Source organism: Daktulosphaira vitifoliae, unplaced genomic scaffold (assembly GCF_025091365.1).
Source record: "Daktulosphaira vitifoliae isolate Bord-2020 unplaced genomic scaffold, ASM2509136v1 Scaffold_2, whole genome shotgun sequence".
NCBI classification, from domain to species: Eukaryota; Metazoa; Arthropoda; class Insecta; order Hemiptera; family Phylloxeridae; genus Daktulosphaira; species Daktulosphaira vitifoliae.
The window spans coordinates 13,928,568-13,944,292 of record NW_026099573.1 but is presented as its reverse complement, the minus strand read 5'-3'; the positions used below and the strand labels follow the sequence as shown (position 1 = coordinate 13,944,292).

At 25.9% G+C, this 15,725-nt stretch overlaps 2 protein-coding genes across 11 annotated transcripts; one reads left to right on the top strand and one right to left on the bottom strand.

Moving 5' to 3' along the window:
* Positions 1–1,637: 1,637 nt before the first annotated feature.
* On the bottom strand, positions 1,638–7,499 carry LOC126897730 (zinc finger protein 624-like). 8 transcript variants are annotated; one of them, XR_007702175.1, is made up of 11 exons: positions 7,150–7,498; positions 6,934–7,088; positions 6,639–6,865; positions 6,450–6,578; positions 5,950–6,069; positions 5,392–5,891; positions 4,886–5,320; positions 3,781–4,090; positions 3,059–3,690; positions 2,205–2,446; positions 1,638–1,906 (listed from the first exon to the last, which is right to left on the bottom strand). XR_007702175.1 is itself a non-coding variant. In XM_050671549.1 (10 exons), exons 1-9 carry the CDS (start codon positions 7,284–7,286, stop codon positions 3,061–3,063), a joined length of 2,634 nt encoding a protein of 877 aa, XP_050527506.1. In that variant the 5' UTR covers positions 7,287–7,499; the 3' UTR covers positions 1,638–2,446; positions 3,059–3,060. The 8 variants fall into 8 exon arrangements, 7 of the variants coding, with proteins under 7 accessions (XP_050527506.1, XP_050527502.1, XP_050527505.1 ...); XM_050671549.1 differs by having other exon boundaries at positions 1,638–2,446; positions 6,943–7,088; positions 7,150–7,499; XM_050671545.1 differs by having other exon boundaries at positions 1,638–2,446.
* A 131-nt stretch (positions 7,500–7,630) lies between these two features.
* LOC126897731 (uncharacterized) lies at positions 7,631–10,120 on the top strand. Of its 3 annotated transcripts, XM_050671553.1 has the most exons (4): positions 7,631–7,660; positions 8,929–9,088; positions 9,157–9,518; positions 9,911–10,120. In XM_050671553.1, exons 2-4 carry the CDS (start codon positions 8,989–8,991, stop codon positions 9,977–9,979), a joined length of 531 nt encoding a protein of 176 aa, XP_050527510.1. In that variant the 5' UTR covers positions 7,631–7,660; positions 8,929–8,988; the 3' UTR covers positions 9,980–10,120. The 3 variants fall into 3 exon arrangements, with proteins under 3 accessions (XP_050527510.1, XP_050527509.1, XP_050527511.1); XM_050671552.1 differs by lacking the exon at positions 7,631–7,660 and having other exon boundaries at positions 8,883–9,088; XM_050671554.1 differs by lacking the exons at positions 7,631–7,660; positions 9,911–10,120 and having other exon boundaries at positions 8,883–9,088; positions 9,157–9,623.
* The last annotated feature ends 5,605 nt before the right edge of the window (positions 10,121–15,725 follow it).

The window sequence follows — 15,725 nt, the reverse complement described above, 5'->3', positions numbered from 1 at the left end:
AGATTAATATTAATTACGTAATTAACAAAAAACTATTAATTATAGAACAATTATTAGATTGAACTAAAATTTTTTTTAGTTCAATTTTTATTTTTATTCAGTTCTTATTTTTAAGTTAATCATTGTGTTAATTATGCAACCTTAATTTTTTACTAATATTATGTATTTATACTTAAGTTTTCTATCTTTATCTGTGTTATATATTTTACTAAAAAAAATTATAAGTACAATTTTCTATTCAACACAAATTTAATTGATTAATATGATTGTTTCATCATGCAGACTAAAAATATAAAGACATTATATTAAAATTAATACCTTGTCAGCTTGACATCGAGGCTACAAAGTATTTTTTAGTTATTCTCGTTGATAAAAAATTATTTTTTGCGATTAGAATAATCTTTTTGGTATTTTTCGATAACTTGTAGAATTTGTTGTTTGTCTGTAGTAAGACATTATTGAGCCAGTCATCAAATCTACTCCTATTTCAGCAGGATCCTTTACGAAGTATTAATATTTTAATTTATTATAGCCATCAATGTAAATTTTATTTTGGGTCCAATTTTCTGAGTCATAATTTAAAAAATCAACTTCAAACAACAAAGAAAATGCTTACAATGCCTACATCATGTATAATACAATTAATTTCACTATACTCCTTCAATTTAGTTAATAAATTTAAATCGTTCTGAGGTGTTCTTGTCTATATTAGAAAACAACTTGTCAATTAACATTGTATACAAATTTTTAAAATTAATAAATTAAACTTACTACGATAGAAATTATGACATTTTTGAAAAAGTATAGCTTACCGGGCTCTCTTTTTAAAATTTTTTTTTTAACATGTATTTATGAATGTTTTTTTCGAAACTGTTTGAAAAAGTTACGGAAACAAACGGTTCAAAAATTAGAGTATTTTGAAGTCGCAGAGTCAACAAATCAAAAATATAATAAAATTATTGAATATTACAGATTTTCCCCGAAAAAAAAATACAAAACCGAGCGCGATACTGAATGATGTTTGTTTGTTCAAGTTATGGGTTAAAAACTAATTTTCATCCTCATTTTTGAAAATTCAACCACTCTGCACAGGAAATAATTATTTGATCTTCACGAAACTTCACAAAATTTATTTTTATAACACATAGAACAATTATAGGGGGCGTCCTGGTAAGAAAAATAACATACAAAATTAAGAAACATCCAAGTTACATTGTAACTTATACAAAAAAAAATTATTTAACAGCATTGAGATGAAATATCAGCATTTGAATTCGATAATAACGATTATTTTTTTAATAAAATTATAAAAGAACATTTTTTAAACTTAACCCAGATTTTTAACAATAATAATTTTTTTGTTAGATTCAAATGGAGGGGAATAATACTTATGCCCGAAAGGGTAACTGCCCCCGTTTCTGTCGCCACTAGGGATATAACTACATTAGTTTAATTATTTTTAATCACAAATTTGAAACAAAAATTAGAAAGTTCTTACTCCAATAGACATTGTATAATAGAGCCTTTTGGTTAAAAAAACCATCGAGTATTAAAGAATATATTGCAAGTATTTAAGATTTTTAGATAACTATTGTAGACAACATAATTAAAAAAAGAAAGTAATAAAATGCAGTAAATATGATAAAAACATATATTTCATTTTATTTTTAACATGAAAATAATATAATTATTTATAATAATTTTATAACAAAACAGATTAACATTGTTTTAATTTAAATAACTAAGCTTTCTCTAGCTGGCGCTATACCACAGATCCGGGGCCCTTCTAACCATCCTTACAGGAAGGCCATTGATTTCGGTAGGAGTACCCAGCTGCACTGGGCATGATAAGTGTTGTGCAGGAAAATATTACTCCAGAAGTGGTTTAACAGAAAAGTAATCCACACTTGTAAATTAAATAATAATTAAAAAAGTAATAACTATAAAATACTTAAGTATACTTACAATTATATTTCATAATAACCTACTAATTATTACTAAGCACAACGGATAGACGAAAGTAAACTTAATAATCATTAAAAACAATCTATAAATGCCGAGTTATTAGTGAAAACTACATAAACATAAATTTTAAACAAAATTGACATGTGCAAAGAAATATCATATCTTATTAAGAACTATGGGTGAACTTAGAAAAAAAAAGGCTCATAAATCGGTCAAAAATAAACAAATATTTAGGGTACCTTTGGTATGTCTCTGGACAGGCCTGGAAAAACGCAGGAGGCAATTAGCATTTTGACCAAAATTTTTAAATGCTCATTGATTGCTAAAAACTTTTTTCTTATCTTCGCTAATAATTTTCCTAGATTAATGTCGCTTTCATATAAAAAATAAATTTTGAATATCGGTCATCTTTAACAAATTTTTATAGCATAGGATAATTTTCCAATGTTTTATTATACAGGGTGTTCAGTAATATATGATGCTGTACAAATAAATAAAAGTTCTATTGTGATTAAATTTTTATTTAGAGATTATAAATTTATTTGTTTAATTCTTTACTTATAAGAATCTTAAATAATTTATATTTTAGCTTTTGTATTACAAAATTTTTTTTGGATTTTTGAAAAAACATTAATGTTCATCTTAATCTGCTTAATTAATCAAATAATATATGACATACTACAGGTTTGATTTTAAATTAGCTAGTAGTAAATGAACAATTTGCATTTACATAATAATGATCGTCAATATTAAACATAATTTTCTGTAATTAATTTTATTTGTATAGCATCTAAATTTATATTATTTATATTTATGTCAATATTTTATTCAACATAAATGTGCCTCAATTCAGGTTTCATGTCTGAAAGTATAATTATAAAAGTTGTGAATATAGAATTGTTTATTTTTTAGAATTAAATTTAAAGCTATACTTCATTCAATAAATTATATAGTAAAGTATAGTATGTTAAAGTAAAGCATAATTGAACATTTTACAGTTTTTTTATGGGTTTTAGTTCTATAGATGTCTGTCTTATTAATTTTAATAATGAAATACAGTAAAATTGAAACTGTAATATAACTGAATACTTACGGCTAAATAAGGTGAGATTCTAAGTCACTGACTACATTAATACATTCATTATGATTTTCAGTGGTTAACAAAAAATTAGGTGAAGTTATGTTTAACAATTCTGTTGATTTTGATGAAGGCAAATTTACAGTAATTGGTAATGCTATTGTATTTAGTACATTATCTGAGTTCAAGTTATCAAAACATTGGTTTTCATTATGTTGATGAATTTTTAAATGTTTTTTCATGGCAGTAATCAAGTTAAATAGCTTTCCACACACATTGCAGGCATAATTTTTTTCACTAGAATGAGAATAACTGTGTGTTTTAAGCGCTGTCATTTTGGTGAACCATTTATTACAAATAGTACATTGATATCTATAATCAAGACCATGTGTGCGTTCATGTATATGCAATCGTTGTTTTGAGCTAAAACGTTTTATACAATATTGACAGCAATATTGCAAAGCTCTACTACCTTTAGGTTTACAGTAATGATTAACAGAGTTATCATTTGTTAATTTGTCACACTGCTGACATTGTTTGCTATGATAATATATTTTATGCATTGTCAATCGTGATTTATACAAAAAAAATCGATTGCACATATTACATTGAACTTTGCCATAGTTATCACCTGCAAATGCTAGCGCCTAAAAAATAATTTTTATAAGCCAATTTGTAGGAAAAATAGTTTTAATTAGTACCCATATTACAAAGTAATATGAAATAATGTCAATTACTTTTTCTTTTGGAGTGTGTTTATTAACATGATTCTTCAGTTCTTCTTTATTGGCATACACAGTTTTGCAATAAATACATGAAAATGTTTTTTGAATATACTGAACTCTTTGATGTATTCTAGCTATATGACTTTTTAATGTTGTCTTAGTTTTAAAAAATTGATGGCAAATATCACAACATACAGGATCTGATAATTTATGATAAGTGGAATGATTATTTAAATGCTCTTGAGTAGGAAATGAACGAGGACATTCTGGACATTTTATTGGGCATGATCCATGAGTTTCCACATGCATTTTAAACCTTCGTCTAAACATTTTGAAATTTCAACTTAGAAAAATAAATATTAAGATGTACAAGAAGGTGTAGCAATAACTCAATAGGAATTTTCTTTTTTGTGGCAATAATTCACTCTACATAGTTTTAACATTATTCAAAAATATTATAAATTGTACATATTTTTAAACTTAGTACTATAGTGATGACCTGTCAAAATAATGATATTTTAAGAAAAAGTTAATTGAGTCATTTTAAAATTTCTTGTAAAATTTTTGTGTTTTAAGGTCAAGTTTTAATATGGAGAAGTATCCTAAGAAAGTAAAAATGTTTTAGAACCAAATTAAGACTAACGCTCATCTGTCTTATTTTCAATTGAAAAGCCTGAGAGCGTGTTTTCAAAAATCCTAAATTCTTAAAAAATGGCTGAAATATCATCATGACAATGTGCCAGCTTATTCAACAATTTTTGTTAACAATCAAAGAATTATTGGCATAGAAAAAATGGCATTGCTCTCCAATCACTCAACAATCTAATTTTGGCACTGGTGAACTTCCGGCTATTTTTGTTCATGAAAAAATCTACTAAAAGTACTCACCATGATGATTTGGAAGACATTCATAGAATGGTAACACATGTTTTGAAGAACCTTATATCCTACGGTTTCTAGAAGTGCTGGAACAATTGTATCTGACTTGAGGGAGTGAACTGTGAAGGTATAGGTATTTGAAATGTTATACGATTAATAAAAATTGTAGTTAAAAATTTTAGTATCTTAATTGCCACACCTTGCATATTAAAGATAAAACTTATTTATTTAAACTTACGCATTAATGAATACCTTGTTGCATTTAGGGCAAATTTTCATACGTTCTTCAATTGGTAAATGGGTTTTTATATGAACTTGTAAAGCTAAATGTGAGCTTAACCATAAATCACATATAGTGCATTTTTGACGTTCTTTTTGAATATCTTCGGGTTTTTTTTTCACAAGTAATTCTTTATGATGTTGTCGAATGTGTTTTCTTAATCCAAAACCATTGATAAATTGTAAATTACAAGTGTTACAGCAAAATTTTTCTTTATTTTTATGATGTTTATAATGTAAATTTAAACTTTTATGTGTTTTAAGATGTCGACCACATAAATGACAAATAAATCCATCGGGTGATGGTTTTTGATGTTCTTTTTCATGATTGTAAAGTTGGTCACGCGGAGTAATGAGTTCTCCACAATATCTGCAAGGCCTTGGATGATAGAACCTGAAATAAAATTATAATTTTAATATTTGTTTTAACAAAACAACCATCTTAAGTAAAATAATTTACATTACCGAACATGTGCAATCAATAATTGTCTACTATCTAATTTTAAACCACATTTTTTGCATATCCAACCTTTTTTCATTGATTTTCTTTTTATTAATATTTCAGCTGCTTTTATTCTTATTTCATCATTTATTTGATTAGTATAATCATCATTTATAGGATCTGTTCTAATACTATTTTTAGGTAATACTACTCTCTCAAGGCATGATGGTAAAATGGTTAAAGGAACAACTTTGGAATTATTATTTTGACATTGTTTATTCATAGTAACTTTGATAACTTCAAGTATTTGATCAATCGTATTTTGACTATATTTTAACTGTGATTCACTAACATGGATTTCATGAACCCATTCTTTGCCATGACATATAATATAATTTGCTAAAAATTCAATTTCAATTATTTTATTTTTGTCAGTAATGTTGCTTGGCTTCTTTGATTCAACACAAGAAACTTTGTTATTTTTGCCTGGTATTAGAATTTTGATTTTATGTTTTCGAGATTCCTTAAATAATAACACAAAATATAATATGTAAAAAAGTGTGATAGTTATTAAAAATTACTTTTTGAATAAAATTACTAGCTCTAGAAGAATTTATACTTAGTTTTGATTGATTTGGATAAGATTTTGATTCTTCATCACTATTATCACTAAGCTCAATTATTGGAATATTTTCTTTTGTCTGGAGACAATTAATGGACATATTAGTTAGGGCAATAAAAAAAATCGCCCTATAGTGAAGAAAGTTAATTCAATATAATAATTTTTTTATTGAGGTTTAAAATAATAACTAATACAATAAATCATTTGTTGATAGTCATTTTATAACTAATTATGCTATATATTTCTATTTACTTTGGATTTGTTAAGTAATGAAGAAATGAATTTATAATAATAAACTTAAAAATAATTATATTAGACTAGTAAATTTTAAACTGAAATTTTTGTTCTAATATGAAATTTGGCATATAAATGAATTAGTTTAATAATAGAAAACAATTAATCTATTTATTTTTTTAGTATATCAGTAACATAGAAAATTTGTCTATTAAAGATACTCACTCTACTTACAAAAGAGGATTTAAATATTTTATCACTTTTTTTACATCTTTCAAAAACATCTTCAAATTGAGTTAACTTTAATAAACATTCTACACATATATATAATGGTTTAGTATCATTTACATTTACCTAGAAAATAATTAAATATATTTTGTGAGGTTTAAGGGTATGTAATTCTATATACTGTACCTTAATAGGTAATAATTTGTTAATTAGTGTTTCTAATTTTAAACTTGTATTACATTTACTATAGATATTCAAGGCTTGTACTGATACACTTGTACAAATTCTACATTGGATAAATTTGCTACATAATAATTCTACACCAGTATTTTTTAAGTTTCTTAACCAATTATAATCTAAAGTTTGTGTAAGGGCAGAATTTTTTATTAACTTTAATGCAACACATTTTTTATCTAGAATTATACAGTGAAGTTTTGTTAGTTTTATACTAAACTAAGTAGATGATAACTATGATAACTACTTTTGTTACTTGTCTTTTCTAGAATATTGTTTGTTATGTTCAAGACCATTCCACCATCAAACGATGTAAAATGTTTCGAACACACCATATGAGTCCTGTGCAAATTTTGTAAATCATTAATAGGAAGTTGTATTTCTTCCACCCATTCTCTACATCTGAAATATCAAATATTGTAAGTTATAAATTCAATTAATTTTTCACAAAAGATAAACTTACAGTGTAACATTACTAGGAAAAGTATAAAATGGTAAAGTACGATTACCCTCTCGAGTGGCTCCACATGTAGGTACGCAACACTTTACATCGTCAGAAAAACTAATTTGAGAACCACCCGCGCAGAGTCTTAAAGCCATGTCAAATATGTTGTTAAAAATTCATTGAGCATTGATTAAAAGAAAATTTTTAAATATATTTAATCGCTACATGTTTAAATGAGCAAATTTCAAAAAAATTAAGTAGTTCTATTTACATTATTAGGTTTGAATGACAAAAAAAAAACAAATGAATTGTTAAAAAATATAATTGTAAATTTAAAAGACAAATTACATTAACAATATTTTTATCATGAATTTAACTTAACATTATAAGGAGAGTACGTTATCAAGAATGGTTATGTGGTCACATGTTTTATGGATAATATTATTATCTATAATTATATATATAATAATATCTGATTTTTAATTTATCAATTATTATTGATATTATTTATATTTATAATCAAAGATGGGTAAGTTAATAGAAATAATTAACTTAAGTTAAATATGAACAATATCGATAAATTAACAGTTAAAAGTTATTAAATTATAACTGGCTAAATTAAAAGATAAGTTTATTTCATTTAAAATTAATTTTTTGGCTAAAGTCTCTTAAAATCATTTATTATTGATCAATGATTCAAGGAAAACTAAAAATTGATTTTCAACTTTTAAAATTGAATAGGAAGAAAGTAATAATGATAACAAAAATTATTTTATTCGTCTTGTACATTTTGGTGTTAGTTGCATTGTTCTATATTTAAAACTAGTTATCAAAAAAAAAAAAAAATAGTTAAAAATCACATTCATTTTTTAGCTTCGATGCGAAGCTGAGAAGGTATTAATTTTACTATAATGTGTTTTTTTTATTTTAGTTACGATGCGAAGCTGAGAAGGTATCAGTTTTACTATGATGTGTTTTTTTTTGTCAGTTACCACTTTTTCTCAGCTCTCACCGAACCGATTTCAACCACTTCAATAATTTTTAATTTATACCACAAATTTAATAAGAGTAGCCCTGTTACAAATTATGATCTATTTTTTTCTCTACAATTCATCAAATTTGCTTTATTATGAATTTATTTTTAGCTCTTTAATAAGCTTGTCCTATTATAATATTTATCAAAAATAAAACATTATTAAAAAAATTATGATACAAAATATATTGTTTCTACATAAAATATTAACGTTTTCCAATTTTCATATCTAATTTATATACAAAACTAGTTAAAAAACTTTTTTTTTATCACAATATACCTTTAAAAAACTAAAATTTAATTCGGTTAAAATATAGTAGTTCATCCGGAAAATTTTTAAAAATTGTCATAATTTTTTACTTTGTTCAATATCATCTTGTACATCGGGTTTGTATCAAATTTTCAAAAAAACTTTTACCCAAGACAGCAGAAACTTAAATACGACCTGTTCAGTTATGTAATTGTCTAATATAATTAATTAATACGGATTCAATAAATTTTATTTATGCAGTCTTAAGGTTTCTTATACTATTGCTAAAAATAATTTTTTTTTTTTATGACAATAATAGTTTCTTTACCTTCATTGTACATTTTTAAAGTATTTTATTTATGTTAATCAAAAATTATCTATTAATTTTTTGTAATCAATTATTTAAATTATATAATTCTGGCTTAAAATAAAAATACAAAATAATAACTTTTAAAAACAACTAATTACAATATTAAAAAACAATGGGGTTTGTGTTTTGTTTTTAATTAAACAGGTACATTGTCTAAAACATAGTTAGTCCGTAAAAATAGTTTTCACTGAAAAATTTATTAAAATGACCACAAAAAAAAATGATACTACTGATCTTAACTACGACATGAATTACAATTTGTTTTTATTAAAAACGTCTATGCAAAATCTGAAATCGCCTCAAGGTAATGTATTAAAACTTTTGAATATATTCTGTGAATTATGAAATTTTTTTAATTAAGTATTTTTGTAGATAAGTATAATGTAAATCTATGGCTTCAAAAGTTATTGGCTAGCAACAAAACGACAGCCGAGATGAGGCTTCGAAATGATTTTATGTACCATTTAGTAACTGCAGTGCAGGACGGCGAATTACGTCCGCCATTTACTCATTATCCACCAAGCCAACCTTTAAGCGATCTCGCTTACCTGTTGACAGGAGGAGCACCAGATTTAAGTGAAAAGGACTCCAAAAAAGGTAGTGGTGCTTGGGAATGCGAATTGTCCAGTGAGGAGACTGATAAACCTATGCTATACAGACAATCTCCTGATGGTGGAGCTTTTTTAGCTGCCCAACCTATACCGAAATGTGGAGCTTTCTGTTACTTAGCAGTGGTAAGCAAACCACCCAAGAAAGAAGATGACCCAAAGCTTTGATCTAACTTCTGAGTATAGTAAAAATGTTTTACTAAATAAAAACACCAACATATTTAAAACTTACATATTTTTTTTTTGAAGATAAGTAAGGGGTGGTTAAATTACTAAAATATTCAATTTTAATTTATTTTTTAATATTGGGTAGTTGTTTTAAGTATTTTACCTAATATTACCTAATATTCTTAAACATTTTTTATTTATTCCATAAACTTTGGGGGTAATATTTTAAAAGCGATATGGTTTCCCCTCTCTAAAAATAATTATTATATTAAAATACAAATAATTTTGTTAAATTTCTTGAGGACTAAGCCCTTATTCTATGCCAATGATTTATCCTGACTTTTTTTTAGATAAAAAAATTGGTGGCAGTCATAAATTGTAATCATGCTTTAGCAATGGTTTATCAGAGGATAAAATAATATATCTTAATAGCAGGAAATGGAAAGAACGAATAGTAAATATCGAGCTATTCGATACTTGATTACTATTCGAACTATTAGATAATTATTTAATAACTATTTGAATAATATTAATTTTTAAAATTACGAATTTATAGTTTAATGATTTATAGAGCCTTTTTTTGATTGACAAAATAGAATTAACGTTAATTAATTTATAGTAAAATAAAATCGTAGCTCTTTTTTGACATTTATATATTATTATTAAATTTAAAAATAGTTGAAGCCTGATTTTATTCTTCCATGAAACATGTTTGCATTAAAATAACAAACACTTTCGGTTGAACTTTGTTTTTGTAATTTTTACTTTTAAGTATGTAATATTTTACTTTACCGGAAATAATTAATAAAAATAGTATCATTAAAAATATTTTCCCTTACGACGAAAAGTAAGTTCTCATGTATCTGTATCTTACATAGTGTGTTGATTTAAATGCTTGTTTATCAGTACAAATTATTGACACTAATCTTTTCAATTTTCCAAATATTTTATTGTGACTTACAATTGATGTCTATATAAGATAAATAGTGTATTGTTAAGTAACTATAATTAATTTGAAAAGTCATTCATATTAGAGCAAATATGATTAAAAATCTAAGTTATATAAACATTTTATTTAAAAAAAGTATTCTAAATAAATTAATATTGTAATTATTCCAAATTTATTCTCAATTCAGAATTATTCATTAGTGAATAAAGAAAGGCAGTATTAAATAATATTATGTATGAATATTTTAAATTATAGTAGAACTATAGCAATAATTAAGATTTTGTAAAACTATGAATTTGTTCGGCGTTTTATTTTTATGAAATACTTTTGCATGAATATAAATTTAAATCCAGTCGTAAATTTTTTTCAAAATCATATTTTAACGGTTCTAAATTTAGAAAATATTAAAACGACAAATCCGTCTATCTAAGAAAAAAATATTTACAATGAATAATTTAAAAAATTTAAAAGAGTTTAAATTTGCTGGTAGGTAAGGATATATGTTACATAAGTCTAGTTTTTACAGCTTCCTGAAAAATTTTTAAAAATAGAGTTATCTTGTTTTTGCATAGAACCTTTCATAACATGTTATAACTGTTATATGCTTTTCACAATCAGTTTTAAAATAGGTCAAAGATTTTTCTTTTAAAAGTTTTACGTTAAATAAAATTTTAAATCAGCCTATTACAAAATAAAAATACGAAATAATATTGTAACATACCATTTAAAATATAGGTTTCAACACTTGAAGCGTCTTTCTTTATTTTTTTAAGTACAGAATTATTTTTGTGTGAATATTAAGTGTAAAGTTACTTCGAATACTACCTACATAACATATATTATATCTGTCCTTAAATATTAGTAAATTTCTCGGATAATTTACTAATCATATTAATATAAATATTATATATATATATATATATCATATCACGTAATGTATCATATAAAATGATATGTAAGATTATTGATTAGATTTGTTTCTTTTAAACTTCCTTTACATAAAAAACAGTATCATAAGTTTAGAAGTATATTTTTTTCAAAATAAAGTTCATTATATAACCTCAAATTTTAATAAATTTAAAAGTGGCAGATTTTCTGGAACATTTTCAAAAAATAAAAAAGTAATAGTATTATTGATATTCACAAATAAATGTTTACAATCCCCGTCATAGTAAAAATAATACTTATTCAGCTTCGCATCGAATCTAAAATTCCCTACTTCATTATACTGGCTCCCAACTATACATATTCGTTTTTTTTTAGCTTCAATGTGAAGTTGAAAAGGTATTAGATTTATGATGATGTGATTTTTTTGCCTGTCTATGAAAATACTCAGCTTTCACTGAGCCGATTTTAATAATTAATACGTTAATAAAATCTGATTTTAATCTAGTTAAACCAACTAGCGCCAAAAATTTGAATTAACCTCCAATTTTAGACAAACTGTGCAAATTAGGGTAGCGACATAATTGGGTTAAGTATAGATGATATCTTATGGTGATTAACATCACTATCATAAAGAACGCTTTGATGCAAACCTGTTAAATTTTACAGTCATTTGTAATTTATTTCTATGTTTTTAATTTTCACTAAAATATTAAATGCTTTATAATTACTTGTTTAATTAAAAATAGGTAATAAAATTTTTTTTTTTATTTAAATGTAAATTTTTTAAACTTTGACAGCTGATTTCTTATAGTAGAACGATTGTCAGGAAGTGTTTTTATTTTTTATCATGATATGTTCTTATAAGTTTTAATCTGATATAGGTCTGAAAAAGCAGATGTCCCGGAATATTATCAAAAATTAAAAATATCTTTTTTATAAATTGTGATTTTTCATAGTAGAATTATCCTTGGGACAGTCATTTTTTTAATATTGTAATTCAAAGAAAATTGTTTAGGGTAACATAATTTTGATATATTTTTATAAAATTCTAAAATTAATGGAGGTTTAAATATTTTTGGTGAGAGATTCAACTAGATTGAAGTTGGAATCTTTTGTCGCATTAATCAGAAAAATCATTCCATTGAAAGCTGAGAATTTTCATGGACAGAAAATATTTTTATTTTATTTTGAAAGTTTGATTGGTAAGGAAACAAAAGATTGGATTTTTTATACAATTTTATTTAGACAAATCCTCCGAATAAACAGTTGATATGTTATTGAAATATAGTATTGTGCCAATTTTTTTTTTTTAATATGAGCACGATTAAGTTACACACTAAGCTTATGGTTATTTTTAAACGCCAAAATATGGTATGTTGTCGTCATGCATTCATGCAATTTAAGTTGAGAAAAGAAATAGAACACTAACGATCCAAAGACTATATTTGAACGACTAAGCCAAATGTAAATATTAGATAAGAAATATATATAATATCCTATTGTTGCCAGGAATATGACTCTATCAGATTATGTTAGAGACCAATAGAAAAACAATATTTTCATATCATGTATAATATAGTTGTGAATGAATAAGATTTTATAAATAAACACTGATGCAATTATTGGGAGATATGAGTGTCTTATTCCCTATTACAAAAATAATTATATGACGAGGATACAATTTTTTCGATTGGATCAGGAAATAACAACATTATCAATTGTAATAAATAATATAAATGCAATCAATTACAGTTAAATCACTAAATCATAAAGTCAATATGAGAAATTGTATGACATTTTGTAAATGTTATTAACATATGACCATTTTGTTAAACATTTTGGAGGGTTATATTTATCATATTATATGATAAAAAGTATAGATTTTTATTTAAATTGGCGTATACCATGTAAGTAATGTTCTGTAGGTCACTGGCTTCTTATTACAATAAATATCTAAGCATTTGTGTAATGAATTGAACATGATTAAGATCTAGGAGACTTAATTTTTGATTAGAAAAAAAGACAGAATAGTCGATTTATATTATAAAAAACGATGTAAGTTTTAAGGTGATGTTAATTAAACAAAAAACGTAAGAACGTAAGACAAAAAAAAAAAATAAGAAAAACCTGTCTGAGAGAGAGGGAGAGCTCATAAATTATTATTTTTTAATTTTTTAGTTTATGTTTTTTGTATAGTTCAGAATAATATAACAGTTTGGTATATTAATGAAGTGGTGCACTGTACAGGTTAGCAGATAATTCAATATGACAAGTCAGTATGACTGGTAAATTTGTTTCGGACACACAGTTGTTAACTGTTTGATAGTTATCTTGAAACCGCTCGTGTGCCAACCAGTACCGCCTGACGACATCTATTAATCGTTAAAAAACATGTAAGACAAAAAATGAAATAAAATAGGTATTAAAAATATATAGTTATATATTTATTTAACATATATGTTTAATAATCATTAAGTAGAGTATATTTCATTTTATGTTATCTTTTACATCATATAACTGCTATTAATAATAATATAATATATCATCAATCTTCCATTATAAAGTGAAAATTAACTTTATTTTTTTTTGGATCATTTCTTACGGTATGATACTGATTGCTTTGTTATAAAATGTTTGTATAATCTATATTAGTATTCACACATACATTTTTACAGATTGCGATATGTATTGTCGAGAGTAGTACTAGTATTATATCTGGACCGCCTTTTATATCTAACATACAAGTAAAAAAAAAATGTAAATTATTTGATTAATATTTGTTTATGCATAAGAAAAAATGCGGAAGTGATTACTTCATCGAGTAATCCCGCAACATATAATCTTTTGCCCGGAATAAGTTAAAAAATGTATGTTATTTTGTTAGTGCGTCAGTGTTATATGCTAACCTCGTGACAAAGAGCGATTTAACTTAATTTCCAATTTATTGATTGAACACATAAGCAATATTAACAAAGGTAAATAATAAATTATCGCATTATAAATATTTATAATTATGTGCAGTTGCTGTAACTTAATTACTTAAAAATACTCGTGCGTAAAATTGATTTTTTGTGTAAATACTTTTGTTGTCATTATAAGTTATATCGGAGCTCAGAAAAAGATGGCGTCAAAAAAATAGTAGGCTCGCAGGCAATCAGGTGCAGGCGTATTATTATTGTGTAGCCATACGATTTTGGCAAGTCGTATTTGACAGCAGGACGAGTTGAAAGGTCACATTATATGGCTCGCCAAAGTAGAAGTGGAGCAGCTTATATTTCGGCTAGAAAAGGTGTTAAAGATATGAAACGACTCTGAGAAAGTGGAGGCTTAAGTAGATTTAAGTGACAATAATGAGGTTACTTCGAGCAGTGCTGCGTCCTAACATTACGGAGCTATTTTGATACAATCTCGCGCCGAATCGCTTAAAATCGTATCGCTACCGCGACTGGAATTTGTTAACAATTGTGGTGTTATTCGCACGTTTGGCGAAAAAGTTAAATATTTACAATTATTTTTATTGGTCGTATTCTACAGTGGTGCCACTGTGAGTAACATCGTCGTTGGCGAGAAACTTTTATGGCGCACAGAATAAGGGAAATCCACTAGCTCACGTCCATTGTTCAATGGCATCACTTGCGAATCAAGGACAATCTGTCGGGTTTAGTTTTGGAGATATAAGTACTCCGCAATAAGGAAGTTTAAAAATATGGTGGGCGAGTCCCAGTTGTTAGTTAATAAAAATGCCGAATGACCATGTTCAAATCTTAACAAAGATTGTTTTGCCCAAATACTAGAGGAAGATCGGCCATTTTCACAAGTGTTGGTGGCTGCCGTTACTTAAAACTTGTCAATTTTCGAAAAATAATCATTGTTAAGAAAATTACGTGTTTTAACCTATTTTNATTGTTAAGAAAATTACGTTTTTTAACCTATTTTAATCGGTTTGTGTATTGTACAAAATGCATAAATAATGTGTCAATGCGGTCTTGTATCAGCTGGGGAAATTGACAAGATGACCCGGTGCATGATTAAGGTTGTTTAGAATTGTTACTTTGAAATACAAAGTATTCAAAAATCATGTATGATACGACCAAAGAGTTTGCTAGTAACCCGTTATTAGATGAAAATGGCTCAGGGTGGGCGGTCGTTTGCGTAAAGCGTCCACTTGAGATCTCTACAACGTCATCCAATTGTATTGTCGTCTAAGTGTGCACTCACGAAATTAATATTTCTCAATGAGCATTTAACAGTTATGCACGGCGGTTCTCAGTCAATGTTGGCGTCTGTGCGGCTATAATGTTGGCCACTAAATGGACGCAATATTGTAC

What these genes read in the sequence shown, in the direction of transcription:
- LOC126897731 (XM_050671553.1), top strand. Translation starts at nt 8,989, where the DNA reads ATGACCACAAAAAAAAATGATACTACTGATCTTAACTACGACATGAAT. An exon ending in AAATCTGAAATCGCCTCAAG is followed by an intron (nt 9,089 to 9,156) that starts GTAATGTATTAA and finishes GTATTTTTGTAG; the next exon opens with ATAAGTATAATGTAAATCTA. An exon ending in CTTTCTGTTACTTAGCAGTG is followed by an intron (nt 9,519 to 9,910) that starts GTAAGCAAACCA and finishes ACTTTTTTTTAG; the next exon opens with ATAAAAAAATTGGTGGCAGT.
- LOC126897730 (XM_050671545.1), bottom strand. Translation starts at nt 7,286, where the DNA reads ATGGCTTTAAGACTCTGCGCGGGTGGTTCTCAAATTAGTTTTTCTGAC. An exon ending in ACAAATTATTACCTATTAAG is followed by an intron (nt 6,579 to 6,638) that starts GTACAGTATATA and finishes ATTATTTTCTAG; the next exon opens with GTAAATGTAAATGATACTAA. An exon ending in AATCCTCTTTTGTAAGTAGA is followed by an intron (nt 6,070 to 6,449) that starts GTGAGTATCTTT and finishes AATTGTCTCCAG; the next exon opens with ACAAAAGAAAATATTCCAAT.